Source organism: Dermacentor variabilis, chromosome 7 (assembly GCF_050947875.1).
Source record: "Dermacentor variabilis isolate Ectoservices chromosome 7, ASM5094787v1, whole genome shotgun sequence".
In the NCBI taxonomy this organism is placed as follows: Eukaryota; Metazoa; Arthropoda; class Arachnida; order Ixodida; family Ixodidae; genus Dermacentor; species Dermacentor variabilis.
The window spans coordinates 96,848,793-96,864,241 of NC_134574.1; the positions used below are offsets into that span (position 1 = coordinate 96,848,793).

The 15,449-nt window shown below is 42.5% G+C and overlaps 1 protein-coding gene and 1 long non-coding RNA gene across 2 annotated transcripts; both read right to left on the minus strand.

Moving 5' to 3' along the window:
• Positions 1–560: 560 nt before the first annotated feature.
• Positions 561–2,485, minus strand: LOC142586969 (uncharacterized). The gene is made up of 3 exons (XR_012829319.1): positions 2,331–2,485; positions 2,166–2,252; positions 561–646 (listed from the first exon to the last, which is right to left on the minus strand). It is a non-coding gene; the product is annotated as an uncharacterized LOC142586969 (long non-coding RNA).
• A 3,699-nt stretch (positions 2,486–6,184) lies between these two features.
• Positions 6,185–13,314, minus strand: LOC142586970 (uncharacterized). Its single transcript, XM_075697838.1, has 3 exons — positions 13,098–13,314; positions 12,252–12,338; positions 6,185–6,864 (listed from the first exon to the last, which is right to left on the minus strand). Exons 2-3 carry the CDS (start codon positions 12,322–12,324, stop codon positions 6,317–6,319), a joined length of 621 nt encoding a protein of 206 aa, XP_075553953.1. The 5' UTR covers positions 12,325–12,338; positions 13,098–13,314; the 3' UTR covers positions 6,185–6,316.
• Positions 13,315–15,449: the final 2,135 nt, after the last annotated feature.

The following is a 15,449-nucleotide window of genomic DNA, read 5'->3' on the forward strand; positions in this document are numbered from 1 at the left end:
AACTGACATTCTACCGAGCTTACCTCTACCGTGTAATAACGCACTTTCTTGCACCCAATGCACTGCCATTTTTTAGCCGGTTGAGAAGCGAGAGGAGCTAGTAGAATATGCTCCATGCATTCAAACAGCTTTCTTTCACACATTTAAAACACATGAATCGAGAACATTGTGTAAATGAGTGAAAGCCGATCTCAAGTGTCACCTAAGACTAGAGGAATATGGTAGCAGTCGCTGCTGTTTCTAGCGTCTTTTGCGAACAGTAACAAGAAGTACAAACTACCAACTTCATACTTGTGCGTCTTCAGGTGTCAGTCTTAAAGAGATAATGAATTTTCTCTACCACTTGTAACTTTATCACTTTTCTATTGGCCGGAACTGAAACAGGCAAAGACTGATTCGTGCGCTTTACTAAAATCCGCCTATGCATTAGGCGCGCTTGGATGTTAACGCATATATGTCCACCGTCACCTAAACCGTCACAACAAATGGCAGCAGTCGTTCAACTTACCAAGATCACCAAGGTTCGATTATGAGAAAAGAAAATACAAACATCTCCTCCCCGACCCCGCAGAGCGCTACAGCACAAGACGTGACCAAATAGGCGGCTACAGCCAGAACTGTCGCTGGCCTCATCTTCAAGCAGTTCCTGCAAAGTAAATGTTCACAGAATGCGCATTAATAAATCACTGACCTTTAGTGCATCTCCCCTTGTGGCACGTACAGCGTGTAAACCTAAATACTCTAGTGTGCTAAAAAATACAACTCCATCGTTCTAGTTACCCTGAAGGGACAAATTTACAAACCCTTTTAAAAACTTAGTTTTTTTGTAATTAAGAAACTCGCCAGTTCATTGTAGCATTAAAGCACATTGTGGGTGAAGAACAGTCCAAATATCCCGTAGACTATTTCTTCTTTTATTTTTCCCCCAGTCATGGGGTGTCAATATCACAGTTTTATGTTAGAAGATGCCAACCTTCTATAGAGCAAAAAAAAAAGAAAAGTGCAGACGCGGTAGTATTGTCTGCATGTCACTACATGAAAATTCAATATGACAATAAAGCTTCCCAAGGTGACTGATAGAAGTGTATCTTTTCTTTCAGGATAAACTGATATTTTCGCAAAGGTGAAAGCGCCCGTCTTCCCTATAGCGTTTGATTGAAAGTAATTATTTTTTGTGATAGTAGCATATTGCTGAAAACATTATTGTTCTTAAAAAATTGATTAGGACACTTCAATGATTACTTCAGAACCCTAAATTCTCTTGCGCTTGTTTTAGAAGCCGTCGCTTATTCACTGCGATTAGTTCAATTCTTTTTATTGTGTGTTAAACTAGTTTTATGGTACGGTATGGTAAAACTTTATTGAAGTCCTGCAGATCGTGAGTCTTCAGGAAGCGGGCGGCTCCTTCGTAGGAACCGAGAGACCGAGCCTCTCGGCCGCCTCGTGGGCTTGCTGGACAGCCCAGAGTGGGTCAGCCAGAAGAGGGCTGCCGAGAGAAGCCTCCCATCTGGCCGAGCTGTTATCGATGATAGAGCGTGACCGGGCACACCGCCAGAGCATGTGTTCTAACTTGGCTATTTTTCCACAATCGCGGCAAGTACCATTCGTGTAAGTATCCGGATAGATTTTACCTAAGAGCGACGGATTTGGATGCGTATTAGTTTGTAGTAGACGGAGCGTTAATGCTTGAGCTCCATTGAGCCGCGGATGAGGAACGCAGTGGGTTCTACGGCTGAGGTAGTAGTGTTTATTAATCTCCTTGTAGGTGGAAGGCGCGTCCCTATTCTCTGGGGAATCGGCTTCCAATTGGTCGCGGGTAGCGTGGTGGGCAAGTTAGCGGGCATCCCCGTGAGTCATCTCGATGAGGCTCAGAAGAGCACCCATTATCTGACCCTCATTTGCAGGAAACCAATAAATGATGTGGTGCGTGATTGCTTTGCCCCTAAGAAGTCTGAGGTGCTCTTTGGAAACAGTGCCTTTTTCAAAAGCTCTGACTGCGGACCTTGAGTCACTATATATGACATCCCGCGAGCTATCAAACACGGCTAGCGCAATAGCCAGTTGTTCAGCAATTTCCGAGTCCCTCGTCCCAACCGAGCCAGCAGGACGTCCCTTACAATCTAGTTTTATACCACAGCAATTATAAGACACCAAAAGAGACTTACTTTAATGCGACAACGTTGAAGCGAGAGTATGGCACGACGAGCCGTACAGTCGTAATGGCCTGCCTTGAAAGGAAGTACCCACGGCGCCTGCAGCAGAAAGAGTTTGAGGCTCATGGCCTATCGTAAAGCTCTATAAAGCCTAAAACGGATGCGCCTTGCCCTCACCGATAACTGCGAGTTGCGGCAAATGTCCTGTGACGCATTTTATAATCTGAACGACACGCTCTATGAAAGCTTGAATTGCTCATTAGCTAGGTTGCTCGAGGAAAAGATTTTTGAGCTAGCCGCTGCAACATTTCAGACGCTCGGTGATTTCACCACCAAGCAACCACCGCCGACGGATATTTTCCCCATGTGTTATCAGTGCTAAACCCGGACGTCTATTCTTCCTCAGCCAAAGCGCTGTTGTCGAGAAATAATTGGACGCATCCTGTGATTTTACTTCTACAAATACGTTTAGGTTATTTTACAATTGATTGATACAGCTGAGCAGTGAAAAGCCACGCTATTGCATGTTGCCAGCCTTATGCGATGGCTTCTTGGCACGCATTTATTCTTAATACGCATAATTAGCAATAAGTCGTCCTCCGTAGAAATGCGTTCATAAACGAGCATAAAAAGTTTGTTTATAGTGTTTTCAGGCATGACGCATTGTAAGAAATGTATGAAGGAGGTTCGCGGCATCAAGCGCTTAACGATCGCCTTTTGTGCGTGTAGGGTGTCGCCTAGGCTTCCGTGTTGAGCACCTAAATTTATTCGCTGTGGTGTTGCCAATATTAAGCAAAATTTATAATGTAAAAGAGCGAAACATTTGTAGTGTTTAGAGGATATGCGTGTAATTCTCGGAGTGCCATTAGTTCAGGGACCCAGTGGCCACGGCCGCCCGCTTGACTTCTATGATGAAGTGTTTTGTATTATAAGACCTGACAGCCCATGCTGCGGCGGTATATTGTACGAGGAACCATATAACACAATTTTGTTGACCGCGAGACTCGAAACTAGATATTGAAAACTTGCAGCAGAACGGTGGCATCACAGTTACAAATTTTTACTAGCTGCTGGGAATTTTTCTTTGATAGATGCAACTAGTTTATGCTCAAAACTGCGTGTGTAAGCTTGGTGCGTTTGGTGCTATATTGACACTGCGTTCAGAGCCACATAGGTTAATGCATTCAGGCTTTCATATCCCTTCAGGGACAGTGGTGCATTAACACTGAGGTACTGGCCAAGAATGGGGTAGGTGGCCAGAGAGTTTCACAGGAAGAGTTATGAAACTCTCCTGTGGGATATTTCTGTGCGCCCAAGGCTGCAACAATTATTACATAGTTTTCAACTACCTCTTTTGTCATCACATGTCTAGTTAGAGCTCCGTTGTCGTCCTCTAAATATTTTTGAAGGGAGCCAACGTGTAGGATGTTACCAGTGCGACAAGAAAACACCCTTAAGGGTGTGAATGTTTTTACTATAGGATGGACATGCTATGAGTCCAGGTAAAACTGATTCTGATCGGGATGATACCTGTCGTCTTCTAGCAACAGTGGGTTCCGAGTATCTAACGCGGATTCTTTTAAAAGCTTTAAGGTCCCCGCTACGCAGAAAATCCGGCGTGTTAGACGTTATTCGTGAATTCATATTGAGTTGGCCATGAGTTGGAGATGCACAAAAACTCCCGATGGAAGTAAAAAATTATTTAAGTTCATAAACAGGTAAAAGAACGTTCGCATTGACGCTAGATTTCTCAGGGAAGTTCCTGTAACCTCGGTACTATTTATCTTAAACTGTGAAATTGTAGCAGCCTTTCGGTTTCCAAGGTGTAGTGGGCAAAATTTACAGGTGTTTGAAATATGCCAATAAGCAGGCGGTGCACGAGTTCCAGAAACTTCAGTTTAGCTCCTGTATAAACCATACATGTCAAAAACTACCTGCCCATCCCTGAAATGATGGCGCAGTGTTTCTCCAAATATAGAATTCATCAATTATCTACTTCTATAGGGATATTTTTAAAGCTCGCCAATAATGTTTTCAATACATTAAATTCATTCTTTTTAAATAAGACGTACTGAATTTGTTTTGTCTTGTCCAGTCATCCATTTGCTGCCCACCTCTATTTATATAGCACCAGCGTAAGTTGGGCACCCCACATTGAACGACCACTGATGTTGGTGCCGATTGCGCTTTACCTAGTGTGCGTTGTAGCCGCTCCACTCCTGTGCATTATACAAGTTTACCTGTGCGTTTCTGTGAATATTAGCTTCATCTATGCGCATTATGTTGCTCAGAAAGTCCGATGACTCACCGTCTTTTGTGAGGGCCCAATTCGAGAAATCTAGACGATTCTACATATTACGACAATATTGTTGTTTCAATAAGTACTGCAATAATAGGGGGATAATGAACAAGTACAGTTATTTTGTTGAATCAGAAAATATTTTAATAACCCGTGTAAATTACCTAATGAAATATTTTACCGACTCAGTGGTATAGCTTTGACGCATGTCTTGGACTTCATTGGCACTAAGCATATAAGAGGATCAATAACTGGCCTAGTCAAATTACACACGAGTGCAGACACACGAGTGTACACCTATATATTTCTGGTTAGCGACCGCCATGTTCTCCTTCCTAGTATTGCTAAATTCAAAGTGCGAACTACTGGGACACAAGCTAAGGCCCAAAAAACAACAGGACACGGCACAAAGTATTGCTGGCACCGAAGTTGTGCACTTCAGTTTGACATCTACGCGTTGTTCTCAGACAAAACGCCGGCGCAGCGTTCCACTTCTTCGGCAATAACTGTTTTACTCTTTTCCTCCTATCAATTCGTGCGAGGAGAATGTGAAGAGATGGGATGCCTGGAGGTGCGGGATAGCGGGCACATTTGCTCCCGCCGTGGACCGCAGTGGCACAAATGGCGTTACTATGACCTAACTTCCTTTATCAATCCCTGGCTCTTTCGGTGCTCTAAGTGGGCTTTGAAAAGCTGTTTTATCAGTACCGATAAAATTTCTTGCTCCATCCCGCTGCTTTCGCTTTTTTTATACAGTGTTAGGCATCTATTTCAAATTAGCCTAAAAGCTGCTTTAATAAATAGGCACAAAGACTGTTTTGTTCAACGCACATTCAGTGGGCTTCCTTAGCTACTGAGCTTTTACAGACGGACCTGGCTTTGGGGGAAATCAAGCAGCCGTGCGGTGGAAAAAATGCACCGGCCTGACAGAGAAGTCCGACATTTCAACCTCTAAATTTAGTGTAAAATCAAAAGAAAATCTCTTGGTTATCGTCTCCTACTCGCCAACTGGAAGAAATAACAGGCAAGCTCTAACGCAAATCATGTTTTATTCATGTTCAACCTCGTTGGCGATAAGGTTTTCTCAGTTTTGTCAGCCGTCCTTCAGTGGGCGTCACGAGGTATTTGAGGTATTCGAGTTTCAAGTTGACCCGTCAGCGTACAATATTTTCCAGCTTAGAAGATTTTGCAACCTTTCCTTCCACCTATTCCATTCTACTTCTTCGATGTCTTACTCTGATTAGACGAAGCGGGAAATGGGAGACATATTATTTCGCTTGAAATAGTCTTCGTGTTGTATTATAGCAGACGTTCACCTGAGCAAAATATACCACCTGTGGATCACACGCCGACAAAAACGTACGACTATTTCATTTGTGAATCTGTCTGTAACGTTGCTAGTGAAATTTTTGTCTGGAATTTGTCCAGTACTCCCCGCTGACCAGAACTAAAAGTGCCTATAAGGTTCCACTTTATCTTGTATCAAATATTAGTGAAAGAGACTATCGGCTCTCTCATGTCACATTTCTTCCCTTAACGTTGTTGCGGAAGACAGAGTAGTAAAAGTAAACAAATGTTGCCCAACGCTCCTCCAGAATGAAGGAAATGGCTGCAGCTAGCACACCTAATCATTTTTGCTATTTTTCTTCAAGACTAGCGCTTACTTCTTGGTGCACATATGGAAGAACAATGACGACATGGCATGCTGATGAAAGATATAAAACCAGAGAACTCCAGAAACGTAAGTGATTTTATTAGGTTTCTTAAAATAAGATAAAGCGACATGATTGCAAGACGGTGTTTTTTTTTGGATTTCAGGTTGAGTTTCGTTGTGGCGACACCGATATTTTTTATTGTGAATATTTCACTCACGGGCCATACGGAAGGCCCTAGCAAGATTATACGAAAATTGCCTGTTCCAAGCTTCTTCAAGAACACTTGGTAGGAGTGCACTCAGTATTTCCACAGTATCGAGCACAATATGCCCAATACCTCTGACAACAATGCGGATGTTCTCCGTTGTAACAGGAAGTGCACGCTCGAATTCCAGATTCAAGCCTTCGCCAGAGGACTCTACAATGGTAAATTGCGCTGTGAACCGCAAGAACACGGAGCGAAGAGCTAACTCTCCTTGTTGGCCAGAGCAAGTCTTCCATGGCGAGGCGAATTCTATAGGTTCACCATTGTAGAAGTCGACTTGGACCATGTGCTTTCCTTTGGCGCAATAAGGAATTGGGGGGCCGAACTGGCGGAGTTTGCTCAGGCCACGCACACTCATTCCGCCAACATCAACTCCTGGGAGGAGAGAGTGGAACCTCTGTGGGCCGTACTCGAGACCTTCTGGAAGCTTGGCCAGCAGCTTGGAAAACATTTCGTCGTCTAGTTGGATGTTTGTGAAGTCACATGGATCATCTGAAATAGGAAACGTAGCAGAAAGCTCTTAGCTGAATTTGGCGAAACTGTTTCTTGCAAGGCTAATTTTCGAGTTATTATTGGCATCGCCATAGCACAAGTACTACTGTGCCCCAATCAGAAAGTTGGAATGCAGAGGATTGCGAAACTATATCATTATTTTGTTAAAGCTCTCGAAAATGTGCATCGCTACACGTAGGCGTCTGTTAAAGATTACGCGAAGGCAACGACGTTTACCAGTGCGTACGCGCAAGCGGCACGCCCGCGTCTCAACATTAGGTGATTGATTCTATCGGCGAGCATATGTATGCTTTTCGACTGCCGTGTGTAAAAGTTCTGCTCATTGTATGTATGTATGTAAGTATGTATGTATGTATGTATGTATGTATGTATGTATGTATGTATGTATGTATGTATGTATGTATGTATGTATTTTAATGCAGGTGCTTCTACCCCCGCGATCGTTGGTTTTCCAATTTTGCTAGTATGCAGGGTTATCACTTATAACATTTAGGGTATACATTATGTAAACAGGGAGAAGGTGCCTCAGATAGGCTAGCCTAGGGAATTTTTAAACGTCACCTGCGGCAGAAAGCGTATTTGTACTGTTTGAACTGCATTCCTAGAAGCGGCGGACATTGCAAGAGAAATTGATATGCATAATCGAATAATAACAGAATTTATTCTCCACTTTTTCATTAATTACTTTACGGCACATAGTGCAATTTGCAAATTGTAGCCGGTGAAGTTGCATGGCATATCCATTCGGAACAAATTTAGAGAATGGCATGCATTTTGAGATATGTGCCTTTAATCGAGCGGTTAAAATTGCACTGTTGTTCCACTTAGTTTTTGTTTTATGAAACGGCTCTTTTGTGCATGTAAAACCAAAAGTTACCGGGACGCCCATGTATCGCATTCTTTGAACATTATTATTTTGGAAATGCATGTCATTCTAAAATGTCATTCCGTGTCGATATGTCTTTCAGATTCACTAATTAAAATGCGTAAAGTGTAGTTAACTCCGTAATGTAGTAAATAAAAAGTTAAGGTGTGATTTTTAGTAAATACTCGATTATGCACTTCTTCCCGTCTTATAAATATCGCAGATCACAATAACCCACCTCACGGACTACAATTAGACTACCTGACGTAAATATTTTTTGAAAATATTGCAAAACGTAGAAATCATTGCCAAGCGTGTCGCTCTACTCTGTTCAGATGAAAAGATGCACGGTTCCTTCATGCTGTGTAATATATAAATTCATCGGCAAGTGCCAATACCATCATTTTCTTACTGCATTTAGTGCGTCAGAACGACGTGTGTTGGAAATGGTAGAAGTATGTGGCCTTGCTTCAATGACCACCTTAGAAGTTACAAAACACAAGCCGTTGAAACAAGTAATACTTTATTGAAGGGATGTTTGTTTGCAGCTTTGCCTCAGACTCCGGGCACAGCAAGTGAAATTGTTATCACTAAGTTCGATTCGAACACAATTTTTTTCTGTTACCAAACATAGCAAAATGAACTCATTCAAGCGATTGATTTTAAAACGTAACTGTGCTAAGATATCAAACACTGGCAATCATGGTAGGGCTCAAGTAATACAGTGTTTTCTTGATTGAAAAGGTACGTTTGCACTGCTGCATTATTTATCTAAAGAATTTCCGATTGCAATCGTGAATTCTATCTTGCGCTAATAGGGGCATTTATGGCGTGTATTCAAAATCAGGAAGACTAGTGTACAAATCCGTTTGAAGTTACCCCTCAGGCTCATTAGGCATGTTTTTATTCATATTATTTCTACGGCTGGGCTGTTCTTTGGCTATCTTCCCCTGAAACCTTAGCGGCAAGTTACGTTGAAATGCGTGATCACCCGTCAGGAGGACCCAAAACGGCAGGTTATAGACTGATTAGGCACTTATGAGAGTAATGAACCCTTGTAATGCGCCGCGACCTGATTGTAGTTTGGGCATAAGCTCGTAGGAAACTACTCTTAGTTCTGTGTTCTTTACACATACTGGTAACTTTTGCAATGCAGTCTTGTATCATTTCGCTTTCACGACAATAGCATCTTTCCTGAATATTTAACAGACATTGAAAGTATTGTCTCAAGTTTTCTGCAAGCGCCGCTCGCATCAAGTGATCTTTAGGACATTATCTCTTTGTCAACGTATATTTTAGCCTCGTTTATTAGAGGGGGAAAATAACAGCTGCTATTCGCACCTTGCAGTCAAGTTCCTTGTTTGGAATGTAAAGAAAACCACCTTCAGATATTCAGTTCATTAGCTATGCAACACATGAAATTGGTAATGCTAGTTTCGTAAATAACAATTATATGCAGAATTTCCTGCGACTGGTCTAATAGTGAAATACAGTATGTGAGTGCATTACCACATGCGAGACATCCGAGAAACACAGAACTATACACAACTTTCACCCCAGAATAAAGTTTCAGAGAATCGTTGTGTACACTGACGCAGCAGTTCTGAAGAACAAAGAACTGTTTGCATCTATGAGTACCGTTCAATCTGGATCCTTGCCAGCTTCATGGTGGTTAATGAGTTACACGTCAGCGCTGCTTATAGAATGTCTATATAGGGATCTTTTCAACATCTACCTATTCGTTATACGCTGTAAGGAAGGTGTCCACAGTATTCAGACTTCATCTCATTTTGCAAAGAAGGTCCAGTGGGCACCGAGACAGTCTCCCAATCACTAAGAATACTATAATACCGCCAACTAAATCGCTCAATGTATTTCTTCACCACAGAGCCACCAAATGGTTGTTGGTTTGACATGGTGCTCGAACCCGTATAACCCTAAAATCTCTTATGCGACGGGATTCACGTGCTTTAAACCCTTCCCTTAGCTGTGATAGCACTCAGGCTCAGAACGTTTCTTTCCGGACACGTGGGTAGGGGGGGGGGGTGAGGTGGGAGGAGAGTTTGCTTCTTCCGTTAGTAATTTAAACCTGAACACTTTACATCCCTGCAAAGTTCGCAAAGTTTGCTTTGGATAAATGCGATAGCCAGTCTTTCACAGACCTCCTTTCCCCAATCGACAACATCTACTTAGGCCAAGCTATCTGCTGAGTACACGTGTTCTGTACACGAGCTCTGTACACGGGCTCTGTACATGTGTCGGCAACGGAAACTCGTGATATAGTGTAGCGGTCCGTGGTGCACATTTTCTCGCAATATTACCTGGAATGATAACTCGCCCTGCGATGCCCTTTTATGCATCGTACTTTAGGTACTTGAGGTCTTCGGATCGGGATCACACTCAGTGAGTGAGGAAACCTATACGGCCCACCTATTCTGTCTCACATGGGTTCATTAATAGGCTAACTAGCACATAGGCAACTGTTCTATCTCATATTACACAAAAGCGTTCTTTTCTTATAAGACCTTTCTTTAAGTGCAGAAATATATGAAACGCGAAATGTTCGAAGACCGACAACGCTTTCTGTGCTGCAGTATTGTCCATTTCCTTTTTTCTTGCTTTTCCTTGCTTACTCGTGAACTGTAGGTGAACAACAACAAGTATCGGTACATTAAAACTTTGATAGCGTTGTTATTTTACAGCAGATATATCTGTAGAGCCATCACCATGTTTACCTACCCATTTTCCAAATGTACCGTCGACAATATTTCTTCACGTTTACGTTCACTGACATTTCAACAAGCAGTGAAAGTTTGAAAGTTGCATGTTATGACGCTACATATTGTGCGAGCGAAACTGCTCCATTTTTACGCCACATGTCATTCCCGACCAACGAACTGTTCAATTTAATCCAAGTCGCAAAATACATATCCGAAAGTGTTCGCATAGTAGATGGGCTATCTACTCTGACTTGAGGATGGATCTAGAAGAATTAAATCACAGTAATGTAATAATAGTTTATTACCCTACTAAATTGCAAAAGGACGACACCTAGTATCTCTGGCTGGTCATCAAGTTTGTTTTCAATGCATTCCGAGCCAGTGATATTAAAGGCCTATATTGAACCGGATCCTATGACCCCCTCTTATATTTTCAGTAAAGAATGGCAGCCTTTTTTATTTAGATTGCGACAACAACTTAGTGAGATCACTTGGTTTGACGGCCAGGCTAAGATATCTGACTTATTAAGAAGTGACCCGTTTTTGCGAGTCAGGATATATGAAGTATTAGCACGCATGTTTATTATGCTGGTACACGTGACTACGTCTGGAGGTGTTCAACCTCTTCTTCTTTATTGAATGAAGAAGATGCTGTTGCCTGCTGGTACCTACTGTCACAAACAGGACGCGTCAGCTGAGCACTTGGTCATCGAGTGTCCGCCATACGATCGCCAGCTTAACGCCAACATAGCCACCAAACAACACAGCAGACAACAACAACAACCCAACATGGCCATTTGATTTGAAGGGATAAGCATCTGCCACCAGTTGAGAAGGCCTTTAGTCTCTGGTCTGGCCCAGACAAAGACAGTCTGTCATAGCCCTTTGTCATTTTCAGACAGTGACCTTTTTCAAGTCTCTTTGAAGGCGATACAGGCTGAGCCTGCTCACTGTGCGACTTTGTGCACGCATTTGGGGACTTTCAATATGTTTATACGCTTTAATAATCACTTTGTTATGACGCACACATCGTTGATCAAAAATCCAAGACAACTTTCTTTACGCTATAGGCTGCGAATGGACGCTTGCTTGTCGCCCATACGGTTCATTTTGTACTTTACACACGGCAGAATAAAATGATACTTTATTCCTTCGCTATCTTTATTTTCTTGTATTTCTTCTTTCTTTCGCTTTTACGGTGTGTTATTACACATTCTGCTCATTCTGTAGGGGTTGCTTTGGATAAAGGCCAGTCCTTCACTGATCTATTTTCTCAATTGACAACAGCCACGTAGGTCGAGCTATCTCAAAGGCAAACCGGCGCATACCCTTATGGCAGCAATCCCTAAAACAGCACAGGGCCCGTTAGCAAACTCGCATTCATGCTACCTTCAGATTTCGCTCTGGGTAATACTGTAAGGAACTCTAAAGACCACTGTAGAGTCACATTAGAGAAAATGTTTAAAGGTTCGGTGATCGAGGAAGACCAGACAGCCAATCATAAACTGCCAATTACGGGCGATGACTTTAAGAGGCTACGTATGCAGCTTCTTTACGAAGGCCTGCGCGCATTTATTTTCAGGAATGTGCCGACTGAAAGGCCCCGCAATACAATATGTATACTGAAAGACTATAACAGAGGATAATTTTCGTGCCATTGAAGCAAACATATCTCTACAATGATGATACTACCAATAAAACTGCCGTTTCAGATAGTATAGCGTTCACAATTAGATAAGTAAGTATGTTTATTCATGCGAGAAATTAAGGTGGCAACTTACCAGTACTGTGCACCATCGCAGCACAGGATGAAGAGAGGAAAGCGACTACGACAAGAAGTTTCGCAAGACCCATCTTTACTAATAAATCTGTAAAGATATCCGCAGGTTATGCAATGTCATATTACAAGAATCCAGTATAGTAATGGTAGAGTGCTATTGCAATAGAGAACCTCAAATATGCCGTGTGCAAGGTCTCGTAAATTATTAGCAATTGATTACACTCCCTGCTACCGTTATTCATGGGGTAACTGTACACGTCACAGAAAGTATAACAGCCATCAGCACTGGTTTCTGTTGTATGTTCAGAATTTAGCACTGTTGTTCCGCTGATGACATAATGCATCTCCTCTTTAAATGTGAAGCGTAGCGCGTAGATATTAGAAGCTTGAGCTCATTGACACCGAGTTCTTCTAAGTGGCTAAAAAAATAACTTGGTGGTCGAATGAATGAGGAATACATATTTTTTTGGTTTTGTTGACCTCAGACATCTTCAAAAAGGTATCCCTTACAACCGCGTTCTTACTTGCAGCATCAAACATTTCATGCTGCTTTTCATCAAGAAAACCATAAAGAAATACTTTGCACAGCAGGCCGCAAACGTCTATGAAAATGATCGGCTAGAAATTTGTACAAGAACCACCAACAGTTAAACTGATATTTTACACAGGTGAGAAACTCTGCTCCGTGCTTCTCTTGCATGTTATATGGAGCATTCTATCTCAACATCATAGTGAAATACAAGCCCTACTTGTTCTTATATATTTCAATTGCTAGACAACGCGTTTGTGCTCTATTTGAAGGTGATGACTTCAAACCGCATCGTGCCGCAAGGACAAAGTGACTTACTTTCGTGTCGGTCAGTTGTGCCCAGAGTGCCGTTGCAGAGAGTACTAGTCCCGTAGCCTGACTGCCCTCTGTGAACACGAGCTTGCTCTCGCAATCGCCCTGTACAAGAAGTTGTGAACAATGCTTCTTTCGAACAGCTTTATAAAGAGCAACTTTACGGGCGTCTGCGGACCCGTGATAAGTTAATATCGTGTTGTATGTGCAACAGCAGCGACAGTAAGCGTGACCCCGCATGCCATCTTAATGGTACTTGCCGTGATGCCTGCCACTTCCGCTACACCCTTAGCGGCTTTAACAAGGGCCTATGGACCGCAGCACTGAGACGGCTGTGGCGCACGCTGATTGCAGCCTAAAATAACAATCGTAGACACGCACTCGGTTCTCTCCCCGCTATCAGTGCAAAATAACGATGTTCATTTGACCTTGGGCTCGGGTGTTTTAAGCGCCGAGTAATTGGACAGATCTGGTGCGTGATATACGGCACGTATAAATGTACTGCTAAAAGTGCTAATCCAGGTTGTATGAAGCAGTTTAAGCAATGCATGTAAAGAGCCCATTGTTCCTTGCGACGTGTTTGTACACTAGGCAGTGTAGTCCTACACTGTGTTTGTAGGCTTAACTGGCACAAAACCTGTGTGGGCTGAATGAGAACAGCTCCAGGTATGGGAAAAAATGTAGTTTTTTTTTCCTAATATCGTATGCATGGGAGACATGATGGGATAATCGTCGAGGACCCTGCCATTCGTCCTAGATGTTTCTGTTGCAAGAAAGTGCCCAGATACGTTTCAGTACTTCAAAGCCACGAAGCGACCGAAGGAACAAGATCGAAACGCCATTGAGGTGGTTGATCCGAAGTATTTTCTACAGCATTCTTAGCATTAGATGAACCTACAAACTTGGATTGCCAGTGTGGCACATCTTTGGTGTTTGCTTGTGACCTTGCAGGATTCACGTTGTTTTTACCAAACGATTATGCTCATTTCCTTGGTCAGTTGAGAAGACATCGAGCATGTAGCCACGCAGTCCGTAAAAGCCTTAGCCTTAATAATTATATAATATTGGTAAAACGAATGGAGGGTTTCAGTTGGCAGCACTGCATGGAATGCGGGCAATTTCATTTGATTATACATTTTATATTTTATATTGCAAAATCGACTTTATCAATGTATTTATGTTTTGCAAAATAAGCTGTTCCACGACGATGCAGAACTAGCAGATCATAATTTTTGTTCCCATGACTTGTCCAAGAGCGCTTCGCGGACAGCAGCATAAGATGCTACAATGATTAGTCACTTTGACACAAACGACAAGACTGCCACGGAATTCCTTAACGCAAAAACGAAAGTACGAATGTAACTTGGCTTAAAGCTATGCTATTTCCTGTCGGACGCCTTTAATTTATTATGCTTTACGTAGAAATAATTTTTATTATAGGATTCATGGTCTCAGTTGTCACATACAGAAACCGTAGTTCCGCATTATCAAGCGTCTTGCTGTGAATCGCCGATGAAATTTGCCCAGATTTCCCACCCCCGACTTTCCACCACGGCTCCTATCTTCTGCGAAAGGCGCAATTGCACGCACAACGTCTCAAATTTAAGGACTTTGAGCATTGTGGCCTCTCGATCAACTGCTTTAACCCAACCTAGCGGCATCGACACTTATTCTGGTGAGTTCGTTTTAGGGAAAACGCAAAATTTTTGTACATCTTATACGATACCACTTCAACATTAACAGCTCGTGATATAAAGCCGCGCTGCTTTACCTTATTTCTTTCAGAGTTAATGGGCGTCGGTTTGTAGTGTAAAAGTAGAACACTTTCTATGCACGATAAATGAAGCCGACAATTTATCCAGTCATGCATGTTTTACTGTCAATTCGTTATCATTTCGAAAGTCAAATCTTCCTTTAGCGTGCGCCGCAGCGTGCCTCCAAAAGCTAATTGAATCGCGCATTTTATCTTCACCACATATGTTTCATTCCAATTTAGCGCCGTGTGATCTGTGAGAGCTGGGATAAGGGCTGGGATGGATTAGTGAACTTGCACATTTCAGCCATTGTATCCATTATGTAGTTTCCAACAAGGCATCCTTGAAGGAGTGGAAAAGATAATACTCAATTTTTGAGCTGTGAAGATCGCAACGCAAGATGCTGCAAGTTCAGGACATCGTGCCCAACTCAACCTGCAAAAGAAGGAGCAAATTGATCCTCCCTATGTTGGGATGATTCAGTATCGACAAATAACTGCGGAAATGTGCTTTATGTCACAAATATTGCGGTAAGCGTGTGTTGGAAGGGCTACTACAATGGACACACTAGGTGACCAACAATCCAGATGACATATAAGGAGCA